This window comes from Maniola jurtina, chromosome 24 (genome assembly GCF_905333055.1).
Source record: "Maniola jurtina chromosome 24, ilManJurt1.1, whole genome shotgun sequence".
Taxonomy (NCBI): Eukaryota; Metazoa; Arthropoda; class Insecta; order Lepidoptera; family Nymphalidae; genus Maniola; species Maniola jurtina.
Window position 1 is genome coordinate 684,644 of NC_060052.1, and position 21,955 is coordinate 706,598.

The window sequence follows — 21,955 nt, forward strand, 5'->3', positions numbered from 1 at the left end:
TTTTCCTCTTAACAGCTGCGCTTACACTTTACATATTTTATTATTTAGATTTATAAGCCTGACACTGGAGTCAATTCTGATGTTTTTCTCTAAACTTAAGAGTATCTGCATCTTTTTCTTTAAAATTTTTTTTTTTATTCAATTAAACTTTTACAAGTACTTTCGAATCGTCAAAAGCATTTACCACTGGTTCGGAATGCCTTTCCTACTTTAAAAAACCAGCAAGAAACTCAGTGATTGCTCTTTCTAAGTAATATTGCTAAAAAGGAATTGAACATGAAATTTAAATTAAAAACTCAAAATTTTAGTGCTACTCTACAAAAACACTATACTCAAGTCACAAGGATTGACAGTTTTACTTTAAAATTAAGTTTGTCTGTCCTTATCTTCTTATATTGGTAAGAAAAAGATGCTAAAATTTAATTGCGATCAGAATCAGTACCAATGACTCTCATGTTCTTATTGGTTAGGTAGTCTAAGTGCAGAAATGAAACACAGGACAGTAAAAGGCTTTGGATTTCTCAGATTTGAGATATTCTTAAATAATAATAAGCAGAGAATGAATTAAAAATGACTTTAAAAAATCTTTTATTAAACATAACATTTTAAGGGAAAATATGCCACCACAGACTAACAGAAAAAGATAGATGGACAACAGGTGTTGAAATTTACTTTATGATGACTTTTTTTAGATTAATCTGTATATGACACTCATGGTAAAACACTTCTATATGAGTATATAGTCCTGCTTGTTGCCCTTTTGCCAGCAGGCCTGCGTCTTGAAAGCTGTATCGCAGTCATCAGCACCCTTCTGTGTTCCGCATCCTCGCATGGTATCAGAATGTTTCTGTAGTTCTGGAGGCAGTACTGCAATCACTGCTTCCACATCCACCTCACCATCTGACATCATTCCAGCAGTCTCCATCACACACTTTATGTAGCATTTGAGTTTACCATCGGGCATTAAATCTGCGCCACCGTTTACCTTTTAATAAACAACAAGAATTTTAAAAAAGTTACAGGCTAATTGTACAAGGAACCAAAAGCTTAATTTGCTATAATCCACCAAACCAACGAAATCTGTATGGTACGCAGCACCACACAAATTCCAACCCCACTCGACGCGCGTTTCGCCCCGACACCGGAGCATCCTCAGGAGATGTAGACCTTACAATGTCTAATTGTAAGGTGGTATTCTCGGAGCGAAATGCGCGTCGAGTGGTGTTGGAATTTGTGTGGTGCTGCGTACCATACAGATTTCGTTGGTTTGGCGGATTATAGCAAATTAAGCTTTTGGTTCCTTGTATATCATGGACTTCCGCAAAATAACGCCTGCTTCTATAATACATCTTAATTGTTCAAGTTAAAAGCCAACTCATATGTGCATGGATGATGCCAGGACTTTCTTATATCATCACTATAAAATGAATAGTAACTAAATAATACCTGCAACAATTTCTTAAAAATTCTGTGGGAACTCTTTGATCTTCTGGTATAAAGAGTAGCCTGTTTCTCTCCAGGATGCAAGCTACTATCTATCAAATTCTGTCAAAATCGGTTAAACAGATGGGCCATGAAAAAGTAACAGACAGTTTTGCATGTATAATATTAGTGATATGGAATATGGATGAATCTGAATCACCCCGGCTTTGTTTAGGAGGAATTTCTGAAAAATGGAAACCCCATCTAAGTAGGGCTCCATGTTATAATAGGTCTACGATTATAATAAAAAGCTCAAAATTCTAAACAATGCAGTTTGAATTGTATGGCAGGCACCTCTAAACTTTTCGAAGTTAAGTGGGTTTTAAACAATTAAATTATATCACTTGCTTTAACAATGAAGGAAAAAATATCGTGAGAAAACCAGCCTGAGTGTTCTCCATAATGTCATCAAATGTAAGGCCTCATTCGAGGCACGAGAGCTTATTTAACGTCCGTTAAAAAAGCGTTCAAATGGAACAAATGCATTCCAAGGTTTACACGTCAACGCTTGTATAACGCGCAACGCCGGGTTTTAACGCAACGCTTTTTTAACGCTCGTGCGAATTAGGGCTTAGTCTGGCAATCCACACTTGGCCAGCATTGTAGACTATGGCCATGTCCTTCTCATTCTAAGAAAAGCTCTGTGCTAGACCAGCGATGGGTGATGATGATGATGACGAATAAATACCTTTTTCAAGATCATTAAAAATTCGCTCTTACTCTCTCTATTTGGATATTTGGTACGGCAAATTCATAACAACTGCTACTTTTTTACCTTGTCTATTAATCCCACATCAACTCCTGATTCCTCAACGCAATTTTCTCTCAACATTTTGGCTAGTTCCGCCATTTCTCCGTCCAAGGCTGAAACTCCCAATATAAAAAGCCCCACAAAATATAAAGATAACTTTGTATCCATCTTATAAGTTATAACACCAGTGAAAACTTCGGTTAAATGCTAACAAATGAGTTAGGTGTAACTTATACCCTTTTTATATAGCCTTTGCTAATGTCACTGATATGATTAATGAGGAGGGTATGTTCTGATCGCCAAATTACAGCTTCTAGTTGATGTTTAAAAAAAATTTGTTTGTTAAGTGCATAGACTAAAGGTAAAAGACAGATGGAGCCAGAGATTTCAGTAAAAATGAAGCTAGTGGTTTCTGTATCAGTTACATAGTGTTAAGCTAACAATGTTAACAATTAAAGTTATTATTAGCTTCTTTTTCAAGAAAGAAGTTTCTTCAGATCTGTTTTATGTTCGTTGGGGTTCTGCCTATTATTATTCCTTTAGTCTATTCTTACCAGGATTTTCTGATATCCAAATTATACCTTCACAAGTTGATTATTAAAAAATATGTCAGTTGAATGTTGTTTAAGTTAATAGCACACTATTTTTTTATCTGCGTGTAATTATTGTAAAATGAAATGTCATTGTGAAAAATTACATGCACTTGAATAGTGTGTTTTCGTCTAAAATTGGTGGTTTGTTTGTCAAGTCTATTTGATTTGGCCTTGAAAGTTTTTTTTTTTCATTTGATTCTGTAGTTAGCATACTAATGTTATATTTTTAAAGGACTCGTAAACTTTTTTCTAAAGTAATAACTACGCTATAAAATACGCAATAAATCTGCCATTCCTATCTGCGAACCAACAATTTTGAGCAATTTTATATCACTTGCTTTAACAGTGAAGGAATATATCGTGAGTAAACCTGCATGCCTGAGAGTTTTCCATAATGTTCTCAAAGATGTGTGAGGCATGCCAATCTGCAATTGGCTTGGTGGACTATGGCCAAAACCCTTCTCATTCTGAGAGGAAATCCGTGTTCAGTAGTGGGCCAGCGATGTAGCGAACCCTAGAATGTCTTCTGTTGACTCTGGGATACGCTAGTTGAAAAAATCAGATTTTTGACGTGACAACGTCTATATAATTCGATAGAGCCGGCTGCACGCACGAAAAAACATGACTCATGCGGCGTTACCTCGCTCTGAGGCGTTCCATGTAAGGCTTGAAGTGCAAGCGAGAGCGCGGAACGAGCGACAAAGAAGCACAATCGGCCTTTGTTGTCACGTTCAACTATCGTCAGTAAACCGACTTTACAGACAACCAATTTTTTATTATCAGGTTAGCGCGTTTGCACAGATGTCTATTCACTCTCTTCTTCTCAGACTTGGGCGCGTTTGGAACCCTCGTAGCTTTAGTTTTAAGTTAACGTAATTAATTATCACTACTACATCATTGTTTGACAGTTAGAAAGTGTACAATAGTACCTAATTTGAATAAATGACTTTGACTTTGACTCATGCTTTGATGGTACTCAAGTTATAGTTGGTAGGAAACATGGACGTCGGAAGGAAGTCAGCTGAATTTAAGGGATTGTTTCGTTGTTGCAGACGCGGATGCAGTCGCTGCGCTCGGCGCACAACGGCAGCATCGCCGAGACCTTCCGCTACATGGTGCAGCGCGAGGGACTACTCAGGTGCCCACACCCTTCATTGTTTATACCCACACCATCAATAACTCAACCCATCGCCTCGGTTCAGCTTATTCTGTTTATCCACCCTTGAACATTCACCCTAAGGGGTATACTCGGATACGTATATCCGTCAGCCCGGCTAGCATGGGCAGTAGATGAAAATTATATCCCCCGATTATATCCACTTATGTCATAGAAATCAGTGGATATAATCGGGGATATCTACTGCCCATGCTAGCCGGGCTGGTGTATCCACCTCAGATTAAAAACTAACGTACAAGGAACCAAGAGCTTAATTTGCTATAATCCGCTGAACGACAAATCTGTATGGTGCAACATGCAGCATGCGATACGTACCGCTCGCTCTCCCACTGCTAAACGTGCAGGAAAAGCCAGCCACCAAGCAAGCAATACACACTACTACCACGCAGTACCACACCCAAAACCACTAGACTCACGTTGATGATGCGTATTGTTTGCTTGGTGGCTGGCTTTTCCTGCATGTTTAGCAGTGGGAGGGCAGGTAGTGCATATCGCATACTGCATGTTGCACCATTTCAACGGGTTATAGCAAATTAAGCTTTAGGTTCCTTGTATATCACGGACTTCCGCAAAGTAACGTCTACTTCTATACAACATTTAAAAATAAGGCTTATTCCGTTTCCATTCAAAAATATATACACAGTATACACCCTAGACCCCTAGGGTAGCTACACTCTGGTGTATACTCGAAAACGCGTGTCCGTTTGTCCACCCCCATCTAGGGGTGGATATACGGAATTACCATTGGTTCTCTTGTGGATTTTCTGATCATCCTTCACTGAAACTCCTAACACAGCTCGCTAAGCGACTTTGAACGCATTGCAACGCCTAGATTAAATTAGGAAAGTGAAAGTAGGCGAGTTGGCACAGGGACTCTCGGCTAAAATAAGGAATAGTCGATGACGTCACATCTCCTCATTGCTACGAGTATTAAGGCGTCCATTAGACGATAGGTTTTGCTGTCAGTTTCGCCAGTAACAGCTGTGACTGACGGTTAACAGGGCTCTCTCCGTCACTCGTTTCCACTCGTTTCATACAATCGTAGTTCCAATTTCATTTGAATATTAAGCAACCAAAGACCATGAAATTTTGCAGACATATTCTAGAAACTAATATCTGTGTCTGTGGTGTATTAGATTTTTCTAAAAATATGTAGTTTTAAAATTACAGGGGCTCCAAGATTTGTATGAAAATATTTTAACAGAAATCTGGAAAACCACAGACATAGATATTACTTTCTAGAATATGTCTGCAAAATTTCATGGACTTAGGTTGCTTAGTATTCAAATGAAATTGGAACTACGATTGTATGAAACGAGTGGAAACGAGTGACGGAGAGAGCCCTCTTAACCTACTGGCTTTCTTTCTTCTATATGGTCAAGTTACCGCACTTAAACGCTTATGTCTTCCTCTACTTTCTCTGTTCTCTATGGGCTGGTTACTTCACGGAAACGCTTCCGTCTTCTTCTTCTTCTTTCTTTCTTCTCTCTGGGCTGGTTTCCGCACTTCCGTTTCGTTCGCGTTCCGTCTATTGTGCGTGTTTTGTTCTTCCCCGCCGGAGTCGTCACCCCAGCTATCTTAACTCGCTCCAGAAGCCAAGTAGACCACCCAGGTAGCCGAGGGAGAAAAAAATAAAAAAATCTAATAATGACTGATGTTTGCTTTACAAAAATCGATATCTGACTATTAATCAATATGTGTGTCTGTCTCTTGGTCTGCTACTTTTCCACGCCCCATCCGTTTAGCTGATTTTGACGAAATAGATAGATAGATAATAGAATAAATTTTGATAGAATAGAAAGGATTTTCAGAAATTCTATCCCGATCCAAGCCGGAACGGGTAAGCTAGTGGTCTAGAAATTGATTGATGAGTAGAACCTATCGTTTATAGGGTGCCTAAGAGTTAGGTCATAACTATTTCATTGGGTCTTTCCCGACAGATGCATGTAGGTAGGTACAAACATCTTAGTTACGCCCATTGAATGAATAAGCTTCGTGCTCGCATCAAGGTTAGGAGATTTGTGGTGACAATGTTAATACAATACCAATGTATTAAAACGTCAAGCGGTGGTGATAGCCTAGCGGTGAATACGTCGGCTGCCTATTTCGGGTTCGGGGTTCGATCCCGGGTACGCACCTCTAAATTTTCTTAAGTTAGGAACGTTTTTAACTCCCGACCCATAAAGAGGAGTGTTATAAGTATGACGTGTGTATCTGTGTATCTGTCTATAGCATCGTAGCTCCTAAACTAATGAACCGATTTTAATTTAGTTTTTTTGTTTGAAAGGTGGCTTCATCGAGAGTGTTCTTAGCTATAATCCATCCAATCCCCCCCCACCCCCCCCCCCCCCCCCCCCTTGGAGTTGAATTTTCAAAAACATCTTCTAAACGGATGTCTACGTCATAATATAGCTATCTGCATGCCGTGTTTCAGCCCGATCCGTCCAATAGTTTGAGCTGTGCGTTGATAGATCAGTCAGTCAGTTAGCTTTTTAGAAGTTTTTTTTTTAATTTTATTTAATGTGCCTATAAGCTAAATACTCTAAATGCCATTAGGCATTTCGACTTGTTGACCTTGGTTTAATGTAGAATAGGAATCAAAATACGGACTCGTTTTAACAGTTCCATCTGATTATTACCCTGGTGGCTTGCATATCAGGTTTTCCTTATTTTTCCTGCTACCTAAATGTCGTATGAATAATTTAAAGTGCATACGAAACTGATGAATCAAGAACGTACGGCGAACTAACGGTCCTAACTGTTGCCAAGTTTTAGTTCTTATCGAGATTCTATGTAATTTCAAAATATACATATAATTGCCAGCTAAACCTTCGCGCCTTCCTTTAACATTCGTCTTTTTTTTGGATAAAAATAGCGAGCAAACGATCAGGCGGGTGAATTGCCACTTCGATGGCGAATCACCAAGATTTGGGAGCCACTATGACTATCATTATTTGTTTTGATTATTTTTTTTTTCTGTCTGAGCAAAGCCAAAGTATGCTCTATAGATTTTAGCCTTAGTCTCAATAGTTTTTATTTTAGTGGTACTGTTAAACATCTCCCTGTTATCAGTCTTATCATTTATCAAATTATCACCATACGTGCGGCGATACGAAATCACTAGCACCGGTCCGTAATTCATAATGCGGGCTGCTTACCGTTTTTAACCTCTTGAAACGTTTTTGGGCTTATTCTGTATATCCACCTTATCTATGGTTTATTGGGCCCTAGATAAACGCTAGATAAGATGGCGATCCGAGTTTACTCCTTTATAACGCACAACAGACGGAAACGTTTAAGTGCGGAAACCAGCCCAGAGAGAAGAAAAAATACCACCAACCCAACCCTTACAAATAAAATATACAAATTCACTACCCGGCGTTTATGCGAATAGGGTGGCTAAGGTGGACAATCGGAATAAGTTAAATTTTGATTACTGGCCTTAAGAATTTTCTTCTTCTTCTTCCTGGCAGGTTTCTGCAATTAAACGTTTTCTTCTTTTGTGCGTCTCTTCTTCTTCTCAAGTCTTAAGACACTGTTAAAGCGAGACAGCGTTATATCGTTGACATAGATCCGTCTCGTTTTAACTGTGTCTTGAGTCTGAGCAAAATCAAAGCTCGAGCTCTAATACATCTCAGCCTAATGCCTAATTCCCACGGTGCATGATTGTGCGGATTATCACGCACGGCCGAGGACGTGTCTGCGCTCCCTACGCTGCGTCCGGTGGGGGTTAGTCCGCGTTCGTCTATAATATCACGCACCGTGGGAAGCCGGTATAAGACTTCCTACGCAAGAGAGATCGTCATTCGTCATATCAGGAGGCTTTATAAGAATTAATTTGAGTGCAACAAAGTATCTTGTGTGTAATTCCATGTGTAAATATGCGGCGGAAACAGCCATTTAATTCGCGACCAGTAGGTACCTATTTGTTTGTCTCAATCTTCTCAATACTCAGTAATACCTACCTATCTCGAAACGGGTAATTACTTGCATTGGAGTCTACATCATACTGACTATGCGTTTTATCATCACGGTAGTACATTGTTATTGTACTCTAATAATAATACAAAACGTTAAAAATAACTAGATAAAGTTAAACAGCACTAAAACCCGACTGCTAGCAGCGAACTGTCGATAGATAGCGAAAAATAAAATTGTTGTCTGACGCTCGGTGTATTTTAACGTTGTACTTTACACTAATGAACTCAGATTTCTTTCCTCTTTCATTTAATATCCCACTCGATACAATAGCAAAAAAAATTTGGGATACCCCCACTTTTCTGGATCCGTCAGATTAATTTGTTCCTATAAAATGTAGCCTATGCTATCTGGACCATAATAACGAATTGATTGACACCTCATTTATCAATATCGGCTAATTTAGGCGCTACGGTAGAACACAGAATCTGATAAAACATACCTACATTACCTACATAGACTGCTAAAATTATAACCTTTCCTTTTGGCTTTGTCGTAGTCGGGTAAAAAGTGGTGATGGCCCCCTATTCCTTGATCGAAACTTCTAACTTTATGGAAAGTGCACTTAGTTGTCATTTGTTAGGTCGTCTGTTTGTTGCAGTTGTAACTAAAGCAAACATTAATTAATTTTATTATCTGTTAATTGTTAGATATCACCGAATTGTACAGTAATCTCCAATTACTTATACCATTATCAGTAGTTGTTAAAAATCGTTTACAATAGAGCTGCGACCTTGCAACAACGTAAACGGGTTATCGATATCATCGCACAGTCGCGCATCACTAAGGCCTCATCTACACGAGAGCTTTTTTTCCCGACTGCCGAAAAGCCAAAAGGGTGATGATTTTAACAGTCTATGTATGTATGTCTGTATCCAGATTCTGTGTGTTCCACCGTGGTGCCTAAACCACTGGGTCGATTTTGATGAATGGGGTGTCAATTGATTCATTGTAAAGGTCCGGGTGACATAGGCTACATTTTATACGAAAAAAATGACCTAACGGATGTTACATCAAAAAAAGTGGAGTTCTCCAAAAAAAATTTTTTTGCTATTGTATCGAGTGGGATGTCAAATGAAAGAGTAGAAAATTTTGAGCTTATGAATATAAATTACAACAACATTAAAATATATTGAGCGACAGAAAAACAATTTTACTCTAATATTTCAGTTTTATTAAGACGATCGCAGTCGGGTTTTAGTTTTCAACTTTTTTTTAACGTCCCTTAAAAAAACGTCCAAATAGAACAAAAGTTATCTCTCGCAGAATTACAATCCCGTCGTGACCACAACTGATGCAACTGAGTCGAAATATCGGCAGTTAAACACAACAAATTAATCGTGGTATGTACTCGTTATTAACATAAAATGTCGTTAAACCACGAAATAAGCCTAAAATCATTAGTTAACGTCAATGCCCAACAACGCCATAACTATCGCGATAGTCAACGCATTAAACTGAGTGGTCACACATGAACGGTTAACGTCTAATGCCAATTGAATTGGGTTTAAAATCGTCTAACGCCAAACGGCATTGTGAATGCCTTGATCGTGGCTACATCTACGTTTAACGGGAAACGCCGTTGAAAATTGCGTTGTTGGCCGTTAATGTGGCCGGGACATTAGAATGAATTCGGAACTTTAAAGTTTTTTTACCAATACCTACGTTAGGTAATCTTTTGGTTTTTTTTTTCCTATATAAGTAAATTCTTATGTATATTCTTATTTCTTATGTATGTAGTCTATAGCCTTCATGAAACACCTGTACACATTTTAGTTACAAAATAAATAGAAATATGAAATGTTAATATCTCAAATATTATTTCAAGTGTTATGTTGTTTCCTGAAATTATTGTGTGCCGTACTAGAGAATTGTATCGAGTTTTCTATCAAAAAAAAAATTGAGAACTTCCTCCTTTTTTGAAGTAGAAATATGAACTAATTTTGACAATAACTCTTGATAGTGAATTGTAAGTAATGCCCCATTCAAGCGATAACAGTAACCTGTTAACGGTGAACTGATAAACTGATAATAGCAAGGCTCGGCCGTTAGCGACCATCTTACATAGATTGCGTCACTATAGTTTATTGAAATACGAGAAAGATTTTTTATTGATTTTTTTTATTGCGTGGTAGATGACATTCATGTTTAAAAAAGCAATGGAGGTCCAGGCTGTAACGCGTTTGCTTATGCCTATTAACTCTGGCTATTTAGGTTATACGTGGCAGGAAACGCGAACGGAGGTTCATTCTAAGAGGAGACCTGTGCTCGGTAGTGTGCCGGCGATGGGATGATGATGATGAGTACTACCGTATCCTATCCAAGGCTGATCTCCTAAGATGCTTTCTCTGATCGAATAGGAATCAGTATGAAATTAGTCACTATCAAATAGTAACAAGTAGTCCTAAGTACAAACTGTACCTATCCATATAAATAGAACCGCTGATAAAGCACGGGTGCATGTGAATGAACTTATCGAGTAATGTGCAAACTATTTCTACTTGACTACTTTAATTAAAAACACTAGATGATGGTCGCGACTTCGTCCGCGTGGGTTTAAGCTTATTTAAAATCCCGAAGGAACTCTGGTTTTCCGGAATAAAAAGTTGTCTATGTCAGTTTCCGGGATGCAAGCTAAGCTGCCTCTGTACCAAATTTCATATAAATCATTTAAACGGATGGACCTTTAAGAATCCCGTGGGAAAAACATAGGTCGGCCGGAATTTTTCCAAATCTGTATGGAATTCTGCACAAATTAACGCGATGACGGTAAAATATAACGGCCATTCAATAATATCAAATTTATTTAAACATATTTAAACATATTTTCGGATAATTAAATCGACGCCGACCAAGCTCATCTTATTCCTCTGAGTGTAAACTTTTCATTTTCATTAAAAAAAAATCAAATCCGCGATCGCTTGTGAGCTTTCAGGATTGGTGGCTTCCCGCCTAAAAGGATCTGATGCCAAAATCATAATTGTAGTTTTTAACCCCCGACCCAAATAGAGGGGTGTTAAAAGTTTGACGTGTATATCTGTCTGTGGCATAGTAGCTCCTAAACTAATGAACCGATTCTAATTTAGTTTTTTTTGTTTGAAAGGTGGCTTGATCGAGAGTGTTCTTAGCTATAATCCAAGAAAATCGGTACAGCCGTTCGAAAGTTATCAGCTCTTTTCTAGTTACTGTAACCTTCACTTGTCAGAGATGTTAAACTTTTTTAATTACACTTGTTGTTAAAAATAATGAGCACATATGATAACCCGTGGCATATGACTGACATTAATTGTATACGATTACATGTTAAATAGATAGGTAGGTGGTAGTGCAAGTATGCTGATTGTGATTATGTATTAAATCGTTTGTACATCGTACTACATTATACATACAAGTAATAAATATGTATCGCGTGACGGATTGTATTGTAATTAATAATAAATGAGCCTTTAATTGTTGAGGAAATTACTTCGATTAAGGTGCATGATGCGGGTCTGCCCGCGAAATTCTAATTTAAGTTTTTTACAATTCGTAAACTAATACGACAAAGTAGACTTATGGCATTTTAATTGCGCCAATAGCAGTGTCATCCTCATAGGCTTATGTAAAAATCTTTACTTGAAAGGGTCCAGTTTAAGAAATTAGTTATAGTATCGACTAATTGGTGAGTAACTCGTATCAAACTCATTATTTTGTTTTGACTAATTTCTTAAACCGAACACTTTCAAGTAAAGATTTTTATGTAATCCTGTGAAGATGCCATTGGCGGAATTAGAATGCCATAAGCCTACTTGGTCGAATTATTTTACAAATTGCGAAAAACCAAATTAAATTTGAATTTCGCGGGCAGACCGGCCCTTAAAATAATAAAATTCCAATTCCGCTGAACTCATCAATCAGCTGGTTTAAGTATATGTTTAAAAGAGCAGAAGATGTTAATCCGCCCTGCCTAACGCCACACTCTAGACGATATGACTCTGAATAAGAATTAGCCCACTTAACCTTGTTTTTTGAGAGCTATACCAATATTTTAGAATACTATAGTTAGTACTAATACAGCTAATGTCATAATCTGTATTATACAGTCGCCCCGCTATACTCCGGAGGTTACAATTTGCCGCACGCGATATCGCTGCTATTGTAATGGAGTGCTTCCACTGACCAGGTTATAGCTACACTAGCTCTAGACATAGTAGTTCATACTACTTGCTTCCAAAGGGAGTAGGGACATTTACGTGGTTAAGTGGTCCTTGATTGTCTTCGAATATCGGCATCTTTGAATCGTCTAAGGTTTTGACATTTCTACATAATTCTAGCAAAATGGGTTGCTTAGTAAAGTCCTTATATCAAATAAAAGAAGTGGTCGACACACCTATCTGCAATGCAATCCACGCGGCATGAAACAGAGAGCAATGGAGGAACATCGTAGCAAAGATTGCATCGAAGGGGAGCTACGATCCTCAAAATTGAGGGAACGACGCAGGAAGTCTAAAGTCCTTAGCTTCGTTCAAAGTACATATTATATTTTGATGGGAGCGATGAATGGGTTGCTTGGTAAAGTCCTTCGTTCAAAGTATTATATTTTGGTCGAAGTTACAGTCGATATTAAAAATTTTTGAATATGTATTGTATATGCAGAAGTGTTAGAGGAAAGACTAACCTTACTTTGATGTCGATATTTTTATTTATGACTAGCTGACCCGACAGACTTCGTCCTGTCAAAAAGATTTGTAATGTGGCAGTTTTTGTGCCTACGTATTTTAAAAAATTCTCCTGAACAGAACCGTTGACGTTAGGAACACACCTACATTGCTTAGACAACAGTGAGTGCTTGTAATTTAATATGAACTTTATACCATAGCAATAAAGCTCAAATTGACTACGTTTTAGTTAGAAATCATTTGTATGGGAAAAAGAAAAGGGCTATTTTTAGGGTTTTTCCAGCAATAATTCTAATTTTTCTCGCCGTAAAAACCATCCTTGAACTTCAACGAACATTTAAAAAAAAGATTTGGCCAAATTGGTCCAGGCGTTGTTGAGTTATGCGCTTACCAACACATTTTGCGATTCATTTTTATATTATAGATCATTATTTGTTGATATTGTAATAGGTAATTATTACCTATAAAATTTCCAATAACTAGGTACTTACTCGTACTTACAAGTTGAGATCACATACATTTGTGATGTAGATTATGAATAGTGATTGCGCGGAAGTAGGTATTTACTGTTTCCATTATGTGCAAGTGGATGTGGCTCGGGGAGGACCCCAGTCTCTATTAATTATTATACTATCATTTATTGATACAAATTTATTTATCATTTATTTAAACAATGTTTGCAATACTTCCTCGATTAATTTTATATGTCATTCAAATCGTATCTTACTCATCATGACCAAAAAAAATTACAGAAGGCAAAACACTCCAAAGTCTCTGTTTCAGCGGATTAGATAGATACAAGTTAGGCCTCGATTGCAATCTCACCTGGTGATGATGCAGTCTAAGATGGAAGCGGTCTAACCTGAAAGTGGTATGGTAGTATTCATTAAACCCGATTAATTTCTACACGGCATTGTACTGGAACGCTAAATCGCTTGGCGGCACCGCTTTGCCGGTAGGATAGTCACTAGCTACGGCCGAAGCCTCCCACCAGACAACATATAACTAGAAAACAGCCACATAGTGGTGATGCGTGTATCAATTCCAAGCATGTATGGTGCGGCGCAGCACTTGGCGTTGCACGGTCAAGGTCGCCATCTACAACAGTCGATACGATCTATGGGAATTCCCAGAACTACCAACGAGAAATGCCTGAGACTTCTACAGGCCCTGCATACGTTAGGAGTTAGGGCCATAGCCCATATCCAATATGTTTGAATCATAATCTTCAACCTACAGAATAACTGGCAACGGTATTTTGCAGACCATCAGCGCTTATCCAGTGACCATCACTGAATGATAGCCACCAAGCTCATTTGACATTTATTTTAATCACTTGCTTTAACGTTGAAGGAAACATGAGGAAACCCGCATATCTGAATGTTCTCCATTATGTTTCCAAAGGTTTGTGGATTCTACCAATCCGTACTAAGCCACCGTGTACAACACACACTATAACTATAACCACAACTAAGTATCCATGTACCTTTCCCATTCTGAGAGGAAACCCGTGCGCAGTAGAAAAAATGGCGATGGGTTGATTATAATAATGATGATGGCTACATTAAAAGTTCGTATTATTCCAAGGAATAGCAACCTTTGATTCAGCTTCATAACAGACGAATTTTACAATCATGCGGTTAACCGAGTGGCGATCAAAGACATTTGTTATAAATAATAATTTAACAATACAAACTTGAATTTATATAAATAATGCAGCTATATGCGATTGAAATGAATGTTTTTATTAATTTAAATGCAACTGTCGTCATACGATCTATTGTTGTGGTTACTGTATTGACTTTAACCTCAGAATGGTAGATTAGTTAACTTAGTAATAATATTATGCAGGTTAAAGTCAAAGTCAAAGTCATTCAAATTGGGTACTATTGTACAATTTCTGACTGTCAAACAATGATGTAGTGGTGATAATTAATTACGTTAATTTAAAACTAAAGCTACGAGGAAGTCTGAGAAGAGCCCACAGCGAAGAAATACTGCATAATGTACCTATATTGCATTAAGATATTATAGTAAATATCAACATCTCAAAATAAAATCGATATAATTGAAATAAAAGTTTTATAGATCCCAAAAACTTGAAAATTAGAAAGTGTTTTTTTAAAGGATATAGACTGGAGTTCGCCGAAAGCTACATAAACAACGGTTGCTAAATCAGCTGGTGATTTCGAAACCGTCGTTTAAACAACCGTTTTAATATTTACTGTTCATCACGAAAAAGTGTAGCATGGTTACTAAATCGGCGGAACACCATCTGTTCTCAGCTACGCTGCTGCTACGAACGAACGCTAAAACGCAATGCGTTAGCGAAGACACATTGTCATTACTATTCAACACAACAAACTGTGACGCCTATATTTAGGAGCATAAAATAAAATACTTTCAACTGGAAAAGTACAAAGACGCTATGGGTAAGATGAACTACACTATTGTTCTAAATTTTGCCAGGTAGTAACCGTCCCAAATTTACAACTTCGGGGCCCCGACGTCACAGTCGTGATCATGTGTCCTGCACGTGTTGGACTGTTGATTTTTTGCTGTCGTGTTGCCGTAATTATTTGTGCGTGCATTTAAAGATGATTTTAAGAGATTCTAGTGTTTAAAATAATTTTAATATTAAAATGGAGGGCCAAAAATGTGTACAAGTGATTTTTCAAGTGACGACAAGCGCATCAGTTCAGAGTTCGTTTTAAAATATCAAAATATAGTGGAAAGTAAGATAAGTAATTATTTCCAACCATTACATTAATCACTTGTTGCACGCTACTGAAATGAACGACGCAAAGACAAATCGAAATAATCTAAATTGATCTGTACACAAAGGCACAACAGATGTAAAAATGTGGAAACCCCGGTTAAACGACCCTTCCGAGCTCGGTTAGGTAAAACGGCCGTTTTAGGGCTGCAAACCTCGGTTAGGTGCTGGTGAACAGTAAAAATCACTTAATCAGCCGGTTTTCTAATAATCAGCCGTTTTAAAAGTCGGTGAACTCCACCCATAGTAAAATAAATTATCATCTCAAAATAGTAGTCGCTATAGAGTAATTAAACTTTTTAGTGCAACAACTTGGATGAATAAATACTCAGGATGGTATGCTCCGAAAAGTCAAATGAAGCAGGGGAACTGTCAGTTGATGAGTATGTGTGCGTTATGGAATGATACCATTCACATATGAAAATTTGCCTATTTTCCTATTTTTCCCTATTTTTCCCTTTCACGATGATTATTTAAAATGAGATCTCATTAGATTAGTCTTTATTATGATAGTTACAAATCGATGGATGTTCGATGCTAGAAAATAATAATTTATCGATTGCAACGTAATAAATTTACCTACTCTGTTTTTACATAATTTTGATTAATTACAGTATAGGGCCTCTGGCCTTATTGAAAATCTCTGCTTAACAGGGTGCCCATCACCATGTTTACTATATAATCGTATCCTGACAGTTAAAAATAAAAAAGTTAAAAAGTCAAATATAAAAACGCAATATATTCACTAAAAATATTTAATAATAATCCAAGTATGTACCAGTTAGCGATTTTATTTAGCGTATCTCGCAGGGTTAGTAGACTATTCACTACTTTTGGTGTTATACACCGGGCAAGTTTACATCCCTATATCGTAGATCTCTTACCAAATTACACAAAGCGGCTCTTGGGTAGCGGTTTTTTTTTCTCTAAGCCAAATTCAAAGTTATTTATTCAAAATGGGTTCATATTTTATTTGTCTTGTGTTTTCTGACATTTATGACCTTAAAAAATACCTAAATAAAGATAAATATTCTAGCTATCCGTATAGCGTCCCATCTTTGACCACATCACGCGTGACGAGTCCTCCGTTCGTCGCTAAGGTTGTTTTGGTGGGTGCCTACTACCTATCATGGACTAACTATAACTAAATAATATTATTAATGTAGTAAGATTTTGATTACCTATTTATTTATTTCTTTATTGCACACACAAACATATACATTTACAAAAACATAGAAGACAACATGGTAAGTACATTGGTGTACGTACACCAATTACGTAGGTACCTAGGTACTTCATGATAAATTTGGCATGCAGCTATTATGACGGAGACTGGTATATTAAATGTACTACAATTTAGTAATAAGTTTTGTTTTAGTTAAATTTCAATATCAATTTAAAATCTTTTAATTAACAAAACAGCCTTTTTCGCTTAGTTATATTATGATTGTCATCAAAAATAAAATATAAATTTGTCTAAATATAATGAAAAAAAAAATTGCTCATTTTTAGGCAAAATTACCCCATTTATTTTCTGACAACCCTAGACTTCAATTTGAAGTTGTGTAATTTGCACAGCACGATTACGATACGATTTAAAATTAAATTATTTCATTGAACTGTCAAACAAAAAAATATAATCACTACGTTGTGTCAAATGCGTATCGGAAGGTGTTAAGTGGCCAGTTTCGTAGAATTTATGTTGAGTTTGTGTGCGTGACGTGTAATTACAGAGATTTGGTCGATAGTGGGTCGATAGTTGTGCTTCCTTCGTTTGTACGGCGGGGTCACCGGTTGTGCAACAAATGAAAGTTATTGACGATTCGTTATCGATAGGAACTGATAGTGACGCGCCAGTCGACAGCTAAACAAACATGTCAATCAGTCGTAACCTGTACATTGACTCCAGTACTATGTGTCGGTGACGTCACGAGGTAAACACATCGGACACACCGGCTGGGGCGGCTGTGTCGTAATATCCATGTTTGTTTACGCTATTGCTAAATGGTAATCTTTAATTAACTGATAGATTTATTATTATAGTCATAACATGCATAGTGCATTCACTCGGGCATAAAAGCCAACAAGATCGGAAGAATGGTTACTTGAATTTTTTAAAGTCGTATAAAATATGCATAAAGGGATTTTTATGAAGACCCTTGAACTATAAAGTCGCTAATTGGACAAAAAGTTTTTTTTTTGAGTTATTGACAAAGCAGAGGAATTTTCAAAAATCTAATGTTTCTGGTCCTGGAAAAGAATGCTATGTAGAGAACCAAGGTTTTTAAGTTAGTTTTTTGTTTGATCCTTCGTAAGTAGCATTCTTTTTTTAGGAACAAAACACAACACAATCTAAAAATAATATTGAAAATTTCTACATTTTTTTTGTGTTTATTAGGCATTTAGAAGTTATTGTGGAATAACGAAACTCAAATAGATACATGAGCCCTAAAACTCCTTTTTTGGGCAGTCGTGTCAAAAAGGACACTAGTGTAGAATGTCTTGAATGATGCAATCTGACAGGACTACGACAGGTGCCCAAAACGTCAACACTACTAACATGTACAACCTTTATATGTGCAGGCCTATCCGCGGCATGTCGGCGGTGGTGATGGGCGCGGGGCCGGCGCATGCGTGCTTCTTCGCCACCTACGAGCAGAGCAAGCACACGCTGTCGCAGCTCACCAGGCATCGGCATGACCACATCACACACGGTACGTGACACACAAACAAACAAAATTTAAAACAACAATATCCAGATTAACAAATATAATTACATGATGCCTGCTTCGTTCTCTTGGATTTAATTCCGAACACCTTGATTTTCCGGAACAAAAAAAGCCTATGCCCATCTGTGGGATGCAAGCTATATCTGTACCAAATACTTAGGTGATGCCCGCGTTTTAAGAATCCCATGGGGAACAAAAATAATAAGTATTGTTATTCGCAGATTACCGCCAAAAAATCTCGAGATTACAGGATGTCTTCAATTTTTTGTTTGCTAATTTCCTTCAGAACGTGCGGATTACACGTACTCCAGAAATCATTACGCAATATTCAGGTTACCCCCTGAAGTTTCTTTCACTAAAGAACGCGTATTGTAGTCCATTTAGCTTCAATTTATGCGTCATCGTTATGCTCAAATCATTGAAAGCTATTATTTATTATTGTCTAACCAGGAAAAACATCTTATCCGAAATCCCGATCTCCATATCAGATGTGGGTTTCTATGTTTTGTCTATTTATGAGCTAAAAGATTACATTTTTCCTCGTAATAATAATAACTTTGCTTGTATAAAAAATAATTATTTTGTCTGACTATTCCGTCTGTTCGTTATTTATTGTAGGCGTATCGTTCATCCGATTAAGTTGAAATTTTGTACAGTTGTTGGTACTTGTGTTGAGGTTTTCGATATACTACAATTAACGTTCAATAAGTGGCCACTGGCCTGCAAGTCAAATGCTGGGCATTAGGTAGTTGTTTAATAAATTTATTTTCCTCATTTAAAGTAATGTGAGAAGAGAAATCATTGAATGAGCGACTTGAATTAGCATGCATGTCCTTGGATCTAATAACTGCGATCATTCCACACTTGGTCCTTTTGTCATGCAACATTTGTACGCTGATTCACGTTAGGTATTCTGGTTTAAAATAGATCATATAAATAGTACGTCTATTATATCAAAGTGTAGAGCAAGAGTGAATAATCATCTTTCAGGCATGCGCGCTCCATTTCTACATTGACTTACCTATCGCGAGCCTTTGTGATATTAGAATCAACTGCTGATCCTTGTCAAAAACAACAGTCAATCGTCGCTATAGAGCTCGTCTGGTGGCATGATATTCATTATCATCATCTCAAATCATCGCTGGCTCACTACTAAGCACACGGCTTCTCTCAGAACGAGAAAGGTTTAGGCCATAGTCCACAACTAAATACCTAAATATAGAGTGCTCAAACGCAATATTTATACTTTAGCATAAATTAATATAATATCTAAAAATATTCATTAACAATGTATTTCATATGAGGGGGAATGTTATGTAAGTGGTAATAACATGCTTCGTCATCACTGTTGCAGGTTTGTCGGGCTGCTTGGCGTCGCTGGTCCACGACGCTGTCTCAAATCCTGCAGAAGGTGAGCTCCAAATAGAATTTAATTTAGAATAGTCAATAGAATAGCCAAATTGTTTTTTTTTTCTTTTAATTATATAGACTAGCGCTTGGCTGCAATCAGACCTGCTAGCAAGTGATGATGCAGCCTAAGATGGAGCGCGTCTGCCTAGAAGTTGCCTATTCACTCTTGACTTGAAGGTACCCATATTATAGGTATATATTATATATTATAAGTTTCTTTAATTAACATATATACCCATATATATGTTAATTAAATAAACTTAACAAAGTGCTTACGAATCATCAAGTGACTTTACCACTGGTTCAGAATCCCCGTACTACCGAGACGAACCACCAAGAAACAGCGATTACTTTTTCAATTTTCAAAATAACCTTAAAGTATGATATAACCATAGTTTAAACTTCTCACTGTATGGAATTTTTGCTAATATGTCAATTTGTATGTACTTATATGTATATGGCGAACTAGAGCTTGGAGAGTAGTTTGATGTTTTCCGAAACAAATATAAAAACAACCATAATATGTATTTTGGACAGAATAAATAAATACCTATCTTACTTGAGATTTTGAATAGGCAGGAAGGCGATAAGAAAATAAATGATTCGAAAAATTCTAGTGTGGTCCAGTTACACCTCCTCAAACGAGTTCACAGCCAGCGTTTAAATAGTGCTAAATTATATCGTTCGGACAATTTGCACGCGAACACTTGAACTGCAGTACACTAACGAAGTTTTAGTGCGTTTTAATAAAACCAATCGACTGAAGTTAGCACTAATATCGCCGCACGCAAAAAATAGGAGTTCGGACGCCACTTTTCTAACTTCTAATCTAACATCTTTATGAACAACATGCCCTGCACGTGTAGTAATAAATTACATTATTTTCCTCATTGATATGCCGTCGTGCGCTCGATTTCTGCGAAGTGCAAGCCATGTAAGGCAAAAGTTGATTATAATTGACACACTTGACTGGTAAAGTATTACCACTTTTATAAAGCGCATTGGGCAAAATTCGTTTGCACAGAAAAGCGCAACCTAACGCCGACTAAACCCGAATGTACACCAATGAAATACAGACCGTATTGCTTGACGTTAAGATTTTAAACACATGAACAAAAGACTCTTGCTATCTCGCTCATAATTAACGCGTACAAAACATGGTGCGGTAGGCAACAACCAATAGTGGACAGACGCGCTAAGATTGGCTGAGATATTTTCGCGCCATTCAAAAATAAGATTTCTGCGCAGGTTCATCCGCGTAACTTATAAAAGCCGTAAATTGTATGGCTTGGTTGATGCGTGCTTGCGTCAATGCGGTGCATCAGCCATTAAAAATTGGTTTTAAAATAATTATATTCTTATCATGTCTTGACTGCACGTTTCAAATGTTTAAATTTTACAAATGGCAAACTTTTATGACAGTCTGGAAGTTTATCATATAAAGTTGCTGCCATACAAGTGAGCTGCTGCATAGTGTGCTGAGCTACGTCTCAGCATACGCTTAGACATTATGAACATTATAAACATGTTGTACATGGGATATAGTTATCATTATGAACATGTTGTAGACGGGACATCCCCTGATCTGATGTGGCTATTCACTACAAACATAATTAACTACATATACGGTGATGCTTTTTATCTAAATCTTAACCTTCAAGTTTACTCCTTAATTTTGTGGACCTAGGGGAGTGGTAGTGGAGTAAAAATGGCTTGGATCCCAAGCCAACCGTGGCATTCCCCCCCCCCCCCCCTCTCACATAAGAAGTATGTATCACGGGTATGGGTTGAATGAAACCGTTACGCCCCTCCCAAATTAGCCCGCTTCCATCTTAGACTGCATCATCATTTAGCGTCAGCTGAGTTCGCATTCAAGGGTTGACTTGTATGAGAATTTAAAAAAAAAGCCTCATGAAAAGACCTCTGACCTGCGCAGTGGGTACCTAATTTATCGATCTATTTGGTGGTACGAAGTGAGGGGTAACGAAGGTGTTTCATTTTTTTTTGAACTAGCAAGGCATACGCTTGACTGCAATCACACCAAATAGCAGGTGATGATGCAGCCTAAGGTGGAGCGCGCTTGCCTAGAAGTTGCCTATTCACTCTCCTTTTGATGATCCCAATACTCAAACTGGCAGGGAAAATGAAGACGGAAAAATCCCTTTCAGTATGCACACCGTCGCTGCGCATGAAAATTGCGCTATGTGGAAAATCAATATAATTATATGCTTTACTTTTATATCAAAATCACATAGCTTAAACGATTATATCTTGAACTAGCACACATGCTACAGAACGGGTTTCTACCTGTACACACGCCTTTTAAAACCAAACAAAATGTCATCAAAAACGAAAATCCTAACTAAATAGTACATACTAGCTGATGCCCGCGACTTCGTTC

General features: G+C 37.4%; 2 protein-coding genes and 1 long non-coding RNA gene across 4 annotated transcripts in view; 1 reads left to right on the forward strand and 2 right to left on the reverse strand.

Annotated features, from left to right (window-relative positions):
- LOC123877759 (mitoferrin-1) overlaps window positions 1-21,955 on the forward strand; it is a 44,036-nt gene that overhangs the window by 10,381 nt on the left and 11,700 nt on the right. For both annotated transcript variants that reach the window (XR_006798675.1, XM_045924635.1), the window contains exons 2-4: window positions 3,879-3,964; window positions 17,999-18,129; window positions 19,499-19,555. Coding sequence is in view for 1 of the 2 variants with exons in the window: in XM_045924635.1 (XP_045780591.1) it covers window positions 3,879-3,964; window positions 17,999-18,129; window positions 19,499-19,555 (274 nt within the window). In the remaining variant the exon portion in view is untranslated. The remainder of the gene's footprint in view (window positions 1-3,878; window positions 3,965-17,998; window positions 18,130-19,498; window positions 19,556-21,955) is intronic.
- Window positions 561-2,459, reverse strand: LOC123877762 (general odorant-binding protein 69a-like). The gene is made up of 2 exons (XM_045924639.1): window positions 2,258-2,459; window positions 561-985 (listed from the first exon to the last, which is right to left on the reverse strand). The coding sequence occupies exons 1-2, from the start codon at window positions 2,399-2,401 to the stop codon at window positions 728-730; spliced, it is 402 nt and encodes a 133-aa protein (XP_045780595.1). The 5' UTR covers window positions 2,402-2,459; the 3' UTR covers window positions 561-727.
- LOC123877763 overlaps window positions 7,977-21,955 on the reverse strand; it is a 30,369-nt gene continuing 16,390 nt past the window's right edge. The window contains exons 2-3 of the long non-coding RNA XR_006798676.1: window positions 21,353-21,362; window positions 7,977-7,989 (exon numbers count right to left, since the gene is read on the reverse strand). This is a non-coding gene — a long non-coding RNA (uncharacterized LOC123877763). The remainder of the gene's footprint in view (window positions 7,990-21,352; window positions 21,363-21,955) is intronic.